The sequence below is a fragment of the Anthonomus grandis genome, chromosome 11, assembly GCF_022605725.1.
Source record: "Anthonomus grandis grandis chromosome 11, icAntGran1.3, whole genome shotgun sequence".
NCBI lineage: Eukaryota > Metazoa > Arthropoda > Insecta > Coleoptera > Curculionidae > Anthonomus > Anthonomus grandis.
Window position 1 is genome coordinate 24852255 of NC_065556.1, and position 10221 is coordinate 24862475.

Here is a 10221-nt window from a genome sequence, read left to right on the forward strand (position 1 = left end):
TCATTGGTTTAGTGTATTTCCTGCCAAGCAACATACATTATAAAAAGTTTTTAGGGCTTTTATGACTCATTTACTTCCTTCTTCATTAATTCACTCACAATGCTTTTTTTCTCTAAGTACTTTGTTGTATTTTAAGCCTTTACTGGCTGACTCAATCTCCTTTTTGGTTATGCCCCTTACATCTGTGTTTCAGAATGGAATCATTCCAACATTTTTCCTAATAATGTTTAATGCAAAATATTTAAAAAACAGCACACGTTTGTTTTGAAGTCAAATTTATTGCACAAAGAAATGACTAAAAATAATTATCATATTAATGTAATACTACAATATTTACAATATATTACAATCTATTTGGAACATGACTTATATACAACCTAGGACCATTAAGAACATCAGTGAATTGCCTTTTTGTATGTATGAACATACAATCTCAAGCCAATAAGATATATTAAAAAAAATTAAGTGCAATTAAACAATTTTTAAAAGCATAGTCTTTGGTACCCTTAAAATCTCTACGTCTATTCTCTACTTTCCGACCCTACATCGTCTTCCTGCTGATTGAGCTGCCCCATAAGAGCAGGATGGTAATAATTGAAGTAAGGAAACAACTGCATCTGATTGTATTGCTGGCAAATGTTCAGCATGGATTCTTGTAAGTTTTTCGGGTATTTTTGTACAACAGTTTTACTGAGTTGGTCGTAAACAAAAAAGTCCGGTTTCGACGGATCCGGGTAATAAGGGTTTTTTTGGTATAAGGGCGGTTTTTGTTGTAGGAACAAGGGCATGTCGTCTTTGACTAGGACTTTTACGGCAACTTTTCTCGCATTGGAGTTGAGCATTGTGGATTCTTGCATTTGCAGTTGTTTACGTTTGGTTTTGTAGCGTCGATTTTGGTACCAAATTTTTACCTGGAAAAGAAGAGTATTGTTAATAAAATTGATATATTAATGAATACTTTTTAAAATTATAAAATGTAGTTAATTATGTAATTGGTCTTTAACAGCGAAGAAATTTTTAAATAATTTTCGCTATGTTGAGCTTATTTTGTGTATATGTTTCAAGCGTTCATTTTTTAGAAAACTAAGGTTTTCCTGTTTATGTAAATTTTAATTTATTAATAGGTTTTTGGCCATGTTTGAATATAAGTTTTAATTTTGTTTGTCAATTTATATTTTGTTTAAAAATCTTGGTAAAAATTTACAGAATAACTTAATAATAAAAAAAATACATAAATTATGAAATATTTAAAAAAGAATTAAATTTGAGTTATTGGTTTTCAATTTGAATTAAAAAAAAATCTAAAAACTAATTTTAAATAAAAATTTTAAAAAAATATATTAAAGGGATTAAATTATTGTTATGCCTTGAAAAATTTTATTTTATCTGTGAGTCTTTTCAAAAAATATATAACATTTAATGGGTATCAAGAAATTTAAAAAAATTGGTCTTAATGCTATGCTGTATATACAGTCTTTTAGCCAAATTTTTATGTTTATGTAAATATAATTCATATTTGACTTGAACCCTTTATACATTTTTTAAATATTGTTAAATTTAAAATTTTATCTATATTTTCAAATATAAAAAAAATATTTTTTTTGTTGTCTTATTAGGAATTTTAAATTAAATAATAAGATTCAAAATTTAATATAAAAATAAAAACAACTTGTATATAAACAATTCATGTAAATGTAAAGGAATATTTTTTAAAAGCTTTAGTTAATATTCATTTAAATAGATTTAAAGTGTACCTAATTAATTAATTAATCAAGCCTTTATTAAACGATTTAAAGATGTTTTTTGTTCTTGACGCACTTACTTTAAAACTGAAATATTAATAAATTGACATATTATAATAAAAAGAAAATTAATATAAATTGTTAATTTTATTCTATTTAATTTTTTCCTATTTATGCAATTTAATATTACTGGCAAGCGTAAAGAAAATATATACAAAACTTAATAACTAAAGTAACAAGAAACATATATTTATTAATTAGAATCCCTGAAATGTTAAAAAAAAAAAATAATTAAATTAAAAAAAACTAAATTTCATTACATAGTTTTACGTAATAAACTTAAATTTTATTAAATATTTATTTGACTTTTTGTCCGATTAAAATGATCAAATATAATAAATATTTTTGCTGAAAAATTAAATATTTAAAAGAGGATTATTATGAATGGTTCACTTTATATTTTTTAACTTTCTGTTAATTTAGAACATAAAGAATTATTGGCAAAAATAAAAGTAATAAAAAAAATTCAAAAATTAGGTAAACTAAACTTAATTTAAAAATATATTAGTAATAGGAATCCGATATAAAATAATAATTTATTATATTCTCAAATTAATCTTTATACAATTTATAACTTACATATTACTGAATTTGCCTTTTTTTTCTATATAAATATAAAGATTGGAATTTATAAATATATTTAATTCATTAAGGGTCTACTGAATTACCAAGTCATAAAGTAATAATTGCTTTTTTTCTAATAATAAGTTATCAAAATCTCAATATAAAATATAGTGTATCCAGATCCATTTAAGTTATGCATAAATAATAATAATTTTTAATTTAATAATTAAAATCTTATATATGACAGCAGATTTTATTTATTAAACGCCATAAACAGCAATAATAAGACTCACTCTTTACATAATATATGTAAAAAATAAATATACAATTAGAAAACTAAGTATAAATAGTTTCCGAGTTTCTTAAAATCCTAAAGTTTCATCAGATTCATATGAAATTTATTACTTAATTGAAATTAATTACTTAACATTTGACTTAAACTTACTTGTGTTTCGGTCAGTTTTAAAGCGGCTGCCAAGTCAGCTCTCTCAGGGCCACTCAAGTACCTTTGCTGACTAAACCTGCGCTCCAACTCGAACACTTGCGCATGCGTAAATGCGGCACGTGACCTCTTCTTACGACTCGGTTGATTGGCCGATCCGCAACTGCTCGACTCCCTTCCAGAATCTTCCGAGAGGCGAGGCGAGGCAAATCCCGGAGGCAAGTGAGGCAGATCTGGACTCGAACAATCTACAAGTCCCAATATAAAATAAGTATTTAGTAATATTATTTAACGAGTATCAATGTTTAATTTTTGACTATAAAGGTTTTTATCGAACACAACAGTTTTAACGGACCTAATGTATTTTAAATGAAAGGCACTATGTTATTCCTGTGATCTTTTGTGTGTGTATAGAAAATGAATATAAAGGCGAGCAATTACCGAAATTAAGTAACACGTACGTGTCCAAAGTGCGAAAAGCTTTTAAGTTAAAAGCATACGAAAAGATTGCTAGGTGGCAGCTTGTATCATCCACCAATTTATAATGTCCTTCGTCACGTCATTGTTACGCTTATTTTAAAGCATTTACGATATTTAAAATTTTTGTTATTAATTCTGCATGGCATTTGCGGGTTGAATTATTTTTAATTTCCTGATATTGTTTGCAACGAAGACATTTTGAATGAAGAATCTAGAAATAAGGAAAAAATTTATTGAGAATGAATGAATGATGAATAGGAGGGCTTAGTAAAGGGTTTCAAAAATTTAGTAAACGAATTCTTTGAGACATTAAGAGATGGCTTAGGAGAAAGTGTTTTAATATAGTATACACAGGATTAAACATAAGAATTCAAAAAGGAAAAAAGAGTCTTATGAATTATAAATGTTGTGATTTTAGGATAGTTTTATGCAAATAAAATAATAGTGCCTTTACTAAAGCAAATTTATGTGCCTATTAAAAAGTATAAATTGATATGACGAAGATGTATTAACTAGCAAGCTTACATGGTCTTATTATAACTTAGAGCTTGACTCTAGTTAAGTTATAATGAGACTAGTAAGTAAATTCTCATGAGTATAAATATCTATCTCTATTACGCTAAATAGTGTTCTTTTCACTGCTTTTTTTTCTTGCAATAAAAGGGACATGAAAGAAACAATCCCTGGAGCATTTGTGGCTTTTTTCTGAGGCTTTGTTATATAATTATATAAAATTTAAATAAACAAAATGTGTTGTTCATGCGTATTATTTTAAAAACAATGAGTTTTGAAAGCAATTTCTTACTGATAAGTTATGTGGGGCGGGTGGGGGGGGTAAAGGTAAAGTTATTGTAAAACGGTTTTTTTTTTCAGAAAATAATTGCCTCAGAGAAAAATGCTTTTTAAGAAAATTATAGGGGAGAATATACGTATATAATATACAATTTTATTTACAAATGGGAGAAAATTTTATCATTCAAATATATTAACAAGAGATTTACATATTTAAACTCGATTGCTACACCTCAAATATTTGATGAAATTCGTCTGAAAAATCACTGTTTTTCGTCTACATTATTCAATCTAATGACCCTGCTTTATATACTAAATATCTCTATAGAAAATTTAAATTTACAGTGTTATTAAATTAAATATTGAATATATATTTTCTAGAATAACATTGTTTTTTAACAAATCACTCTTTACCCCCCCACCCACCCGAAACACTTCCCTAGTAAGAAATTCATTTGAAAAATCACTATTTTTCGTCCATATTATTCAATCTAATAGTACTGTTTTTCTATTAAATATTCTTTCTTATATTTTAATTATCATTTTCTGAGAATGGTCAAAAGGAGTGTCCGGAATGCAATTTGACTTTACTACATTTGTCACTGTATTGCCAGTTAGTCATATTATTGTAAAAACAACACGTATGATCGATAGGTTGATTATTATAGCCCTGTTATAAAAAGTAAATTACTTTGAATGCAGCGTTCCAGTATTTGGATTTTTTCAAATTAAATGGCGATAATTATATGAATGATGATGGATAATGAGGTAATATATATATTGGAAAATGTTGAAACATTGATATGTGTGGATTCCTCTTAAAGGAATCAAATTCGCAGTATGTGAGATTAAAATGAGTGTTTTTAAGGTTAATATATAACATTTACAAGGAAAAAGAGATGCATGGATAATGCTGTTGATTCGGAATTTGCAGGTCAGTCTCACTCTGAGATTTTTAGCTGAAAAAACCAAAGAGTTAAATCAAAAACTGGATCTCTTATTGGAGAAATATTAAAGAGTCATAGTAAGGGTTTGCTAGACTTAAGAAGTGTTAGGAAACGTAATTATCATCATCATCATCATCATTGCCAACCTATAAGTGTCCACTGCTGGACATAGGACTCCCGCAGTCCTGTACATCTGTTTCTATTTTTTGCGTGTTGCATCTAATCTGCAATACAGCTAGAAGGCTTCTTGCATTGTCCTTTATTCGATAATATCTCTTGTACGATTGTTTTAGATAATATACAATTTTATTTTATTATATCAATTTTTTCTATAGCGCCAATTGTGCATGTTCTCTGATCCTCTGAGTTACGCGGATCTTCTCTACAATTTTGCTTCTAAGCGTTCATGTTTTCGCACTATAAATAGGAAAAGACACATTGATTAAAGGGTTTCCTTTCTTCTGAAGCATACAGTCTGACTTGGGTGTATGTCTCTTAATCATATGCGACGGAGAGCTTACTAGTTTGATTATCCCTGACTGGTCTTATTTTATACTCTAGAAATCTAAATAGTTTGCTCAATACCTCCTTTAGCAACAGAAACATTACAGTTTAGCACTAGATTTGTCATAATTTGTGTCTTGGTCATGTCTAGGATAGGCTATGAAAACTATGTCGTCTGCAAATCTTAAATGACTAAGTTTTCCTCCATTTTTCACCGTTACAGGATTGCTCTCTTTCAAGTATGTTCTTAAAGAGACACTTAGTCAATGCGGTTATCATTTCATTCACGGCATCAAAGGCTTTTTTATAATCCACGAATATAGTGCCAAGGATTTGTTGTACTCTATAGATTTCTCTGTTAAAGTCTTTATCACTAGTAAATGGTGATTGGTGCCATACCTTGATGTTAATCCAGATTGTTCTCTGAGCCTCCTTGTGATAATTTTTATGAAGAACTTGTATATGTGTGATAACAAATGGGCGATAGTTTGTCAGATCCGATATGTCTTCCTTCTTATGTAATAAAATAATTACTGCATTGTTCCAATGGGATGCAGGTGAAAGTCGAGAATTTCGATTCTATCCGTGGTTGGCTTTTTATCCTATACACGTTTTTGTTGCCTGTGTTGTCCATTTTTCTTGTCCTCTATTACTCTTCTTATCTCATCGTGTTGGTTTCTCTTATGTCTCTCCGGATCGATCGATGGATGTTTTTATTTAGTTTCTTTAGTGTTGTGTAATAATTGGAGACATCAGTTGTCTTCTTTTATTTAGGAGCTTTTTGGTATTTTGGCTTAGTTTCGCTTTATGACTCATAACTGTCAGACAATATTTCTTTTCTGTTTTTTTGGTACATTCGTTATTTCGTTACTTGTTTACTCCCTTGGATCGCTTTCTAAATCTCGTAGATATCTGCCTAGTATATCTTCATATTTTTTATTATTCTCTGACCAAATCTATTTATTTTTTTTCAACAATGAACTGAAGGAAAGTAACGTCAATCCTACTCACATAAGAATTAAAGTTTAACCAAATATACAGGTGTAATTGTAAAATATGCAGATGGGGAAACCTTCACTGCTATCTCTGATTTACAGAGGAATAAAGTGATAGTTCTTGTATTAAAATACAGAGCGAATGATATAAATAATATATGATATCCTATGGAACTGTGGTGTCAAAAATATCGTATTAAGTTCTATGTAAAGCCTATCTTATTCTAGAGGAAACTGTAAAGAATGTGGTATGTAATACGATGTTTTGGATTTTTTTTTTATAAATCAAAATAATATTATTAGAAACTCTTAATATAACCCCTTTTAAGACTTAAATTGCAATTTTTAGTTAGTTTTTTATTTTTATTAAATTATTTCTCTTATTTTTATGAAATATAGGCTTGTTTTAATTTAAATTGAAATTTATTTTACATAAGTTTTTTTAGTTCAAATTTAAAATTCAGCTTGTTTCATTCTGATGGCTTAAAATTTCTTTTATTTTTTAATTCTTGTTTTATTTAATTTAATTTTAAAATTTTTTTTTAATTCTTTTTAAAAACGAAAATTATTATTTTATTAGTATATAGTAGGTATCGTTTAAGCCTTTAATTTAAGTCTAATTAAATAAGAAATAAATATATTATTAGTATATTTGCTAACTAAACTTAGGAATAAATTATGAACTTTTATTTATATTGCAACTGTACTATTTATAAATACTATTTTTTTAAATAAAAAAATTACCAAAGAATTAAATAATATTTAGATAAAAATTTAAGAAAAAATAAATTATTTTTTACAATTTTTTAAGATAAACTTTTAGTTTCTTTGTTATATTTCAGTAATTTTTAGATGTTTATTATTTAAGTGAACATTTGACACAAAACGCGTATTTCGCTAACGAATCTTAGCATCTTCAGGAGAAAAATAAAAGAAATTTTATTTGTTTTACAAATTCGTATTTATTTATTTATTTATTTAACACGTGTCGAGAATGAAATAGACAGTTTTGATTAGTCGTAAATTTGAAAATTTATTTATTTAATTAAAATTCAAATCCAATTTAATAAAATAAAAATATTCCTGAAACTTCCTATGCTATTATAGTATAGAATATTCCATTTATGACTTTTACGATTTTATGGCATTTTCTAGTGTAAAAAATAGGAAGGAAAATAATTTATACTTAATCTAAATGATAAGGTTTTATCCACAATATTCATCAAACGCATATTTGTTCGCAAAAGCAAATCACATTGCTTTGCTTTGTCTACCGCATGCAAACCTTGAATGTGTTTTTCTTTAGACTGCTAAAGATATATTAGGACAAGTGCTTAAATACCCATCCAGGTAGAGTGATCACCCAATTTTAAATTGATTATTTATTTAACGAAGCTTATTTTGGGCTTTTCCAGTACTATATGTACGAATCAGAAACCACTAAGATTTAGAGATACTAAAAACTGTGAGCCTAAAACCAGAACTAAAAATATTAATTCAGATTTCAGAGCTATTCAATTTAAATCTCTCTGTCTGACACACATTTTTTACATTTTTAACGTTATTTAATCTAATGTCATTTTGTACACTCTTCCTCTACAAATCTAAGTAAACACCGACGTAACGGGAATATAAAAAAATGCTTGCGTAGTCAAAAATGCTTGCGTAGTTTCCCATTTGATTTTATTGCTTAATTCTCAATAAAATAAATTCGCAATTTAATTTTTTGTAAGTCCTGTAAGTACAGCAGAAGTGATTTTTTTAAAATAATTTTATAAATAATAAATAAAAAAACAGTTAAAAAGGCTTTAAACTTCCAAGATAAATAAAAAAGAAAGTTGATATTTTCTATATATATCTTACCCATGCCATCTCTCGAATGTGTCTTAGACATATCCAAAGCGGACTCCTGAACCTCTTCATCTTCAGCCAACCTCTTAGCTTCCTCCTTACGTTTCAAAATATCATTTATAAAAAATGGGGTGACAGTTGCTACAGGACACTTTTCGGAATTACTCGCGTATTGACAGCTACTCTCCTCTTCCATCTCGTTTATATTAAACACTTAAATCACCGTACACTGAACTACTAAAAATCGGCTCCTTAGGGAACGTCTCACTCCAGACTGGCTTAAAGGGGACTCAATGAAAATTACTCTCGTCGCCACTCGTGTGCGTTTACTACTCCAGAAAGTTTCCCGTCTTCGTTTAACGTGCGGTGATTTAACGGGCATTTTGTCTCTGTCTATTCCCTAATTTCGTTTGTTTGGGGAGGAGCTAAAATTCTTAAAAGCTCGTCGTCGTATCAACCGAGGGACGCTCTGGTTTTATTATTATTTATTAATGACTTTCGTTTAGCGTTGTATATTTATTTTTAGGACTTTTTTTTTTAGGTTTTGCGAAATTTGCATGAGCGGTTTCTGTTTGTTCGGGTTGATGTTTGATGGATGTTTTATTGTGTTTTTTATGAGTGGTTTAACATCTGAATAGAAATTTCAATAAAAAGATAATAATTCTTAGTTAATTCCACATCTTGGTATTGGGGTTTACAGCAGGATAAAGGGTTATTAGATTTTATAGGAAATATATCATTATGAGTTTGGGTTAATATTAGATGGAAGTTCAATCATCAAATTTCAGTATAAGTAAATAATCACGTCAATAGATCTAAGCTATTACAAATATGCGCGAGATTTCCAGAGATCAAGCTGTTGTATTGTGTTCTTATCAGATCAGGTTGTTGTGTGTAGTCTACATTTTTCCACGATTTAACATAAATTCTTAATTTATGACATTTAAAGTAAATGTTGCTATGTTAATATGAATTATTATTTGAACTACCATCAAATAAAAATACATTAGAGATCTTCTCTCTGAAAAGTTGTTTAAATTGATTAGTTTGCATACATATAATCGTCTTTTGCCTTAAGAAAATTAAATGTAGATTTTTTTAGCAGAATCTCAATTTCTTTGACAGGCGACTGAAAATCAAGCCTCAGAATAGGAAAGCTGGCTAATTGTTCTATTAATGTAATACCATTTAGTATCGTTGACGTTAGTTACTATAAGAATTATTTTACTATGAATTTTTTATTTTAATTTTCAATTTTTTTTAGGTTAACATTATAATTTTTGTTGTGCATATGTGCATTGCATAATATGTAAAAAACAATCTTCGAATTCTTTCGATACTAGTCTCCATCCATCCAAAAATCTTCTTCAAGGCTTTTATCCCTTACTTCCTCTAGATCTCTAGATAAGGAAACCCTCTCTCTAGTTTTTCCTTGGTCTTCCACTTCATCTTCTTCCTGTTGGAGTCTATCATCATTGTCTCTTTTGAAAGTTGCTCGTACGTCACTCTTACAACAATACTATGCCGAACTTTTATAATCTTTTGTATTCGAACATTGAGAATGCTTTTGAGCTTCGACCAGTTTTCCAAACTCATCTAAAAATCCATTTCCGTTGCTGGCAAGAGTTTCTTTGCTTTATCTTTGTGTTATTGTATAATGGTGTTATTATGTACATATATCCGATGTTGCTTGGGATATTGCTTGATACTTATACAGCTTATATAACATCGTTTAACGCTCCATTGTTAATATTGCTTCTAGATAGTTGTACTATTGATAGTTTTGTATTCTTTAGTTATTTTCTGAAATAAGATATTGCTGACTTACTCCCAAACTTCGGTAT

The 10221-nt window shown here is 28.3% G+C and overlaps 1 protein-coding gene across 1 annotated transcript; it reads right to left on the reverse strand.

Annotated features, from left to right (window-relative positions):
- Positions 1-286: 286 nt before the first annotated feature.
- On the reverse strand, positions 287-8645 carry LOC126742587 (homeobox protein Nkx-3.2-like). The gene is made up of 3 exons (XM_050449321.1): positions 8390-8645; positions 2812-3056; positions 287-911 (listed from the first exon to the last, which is right to left on the reverse strand). The coding sequence occupies exons 1-3, from the start codon at positions 8571-8573 to the stop codon at positions 522-524; spliced, it is 819 nt and encodes a 272-aa protein (XP_050305278.1). The 5' UTR covers positions 8574-8645; the 3' UTR covers positions 287-521.
- Positions 8646-10221: the final 1576 nt, after the last annotated feature.

Bases quoted from the DNA above. Each gene is read 5' to 3' on its own strand.
- LOC126742587 (XM_050449321.1), bottom strand. From the start codon at position 8,573: ATGGAAGAGGAGAGTAGCTGTCAATACGCGAGTAATTCCGAAAAGTGT. The intron at 3,057-8,389 runs GTAAGATATATA...TGGGACTTGTAG, and splicing joins ACATTCGAGAGATGGCATGG to ATTGTTCGAGTCCAGATCTG. The intron at 912-2,811 runs GTAAGTTTAAGT...CTTCTTTTCCAG, and splicing joins TAAAACTGACCGAAACACAA to GTAAAAATTTGGTACCAAAA.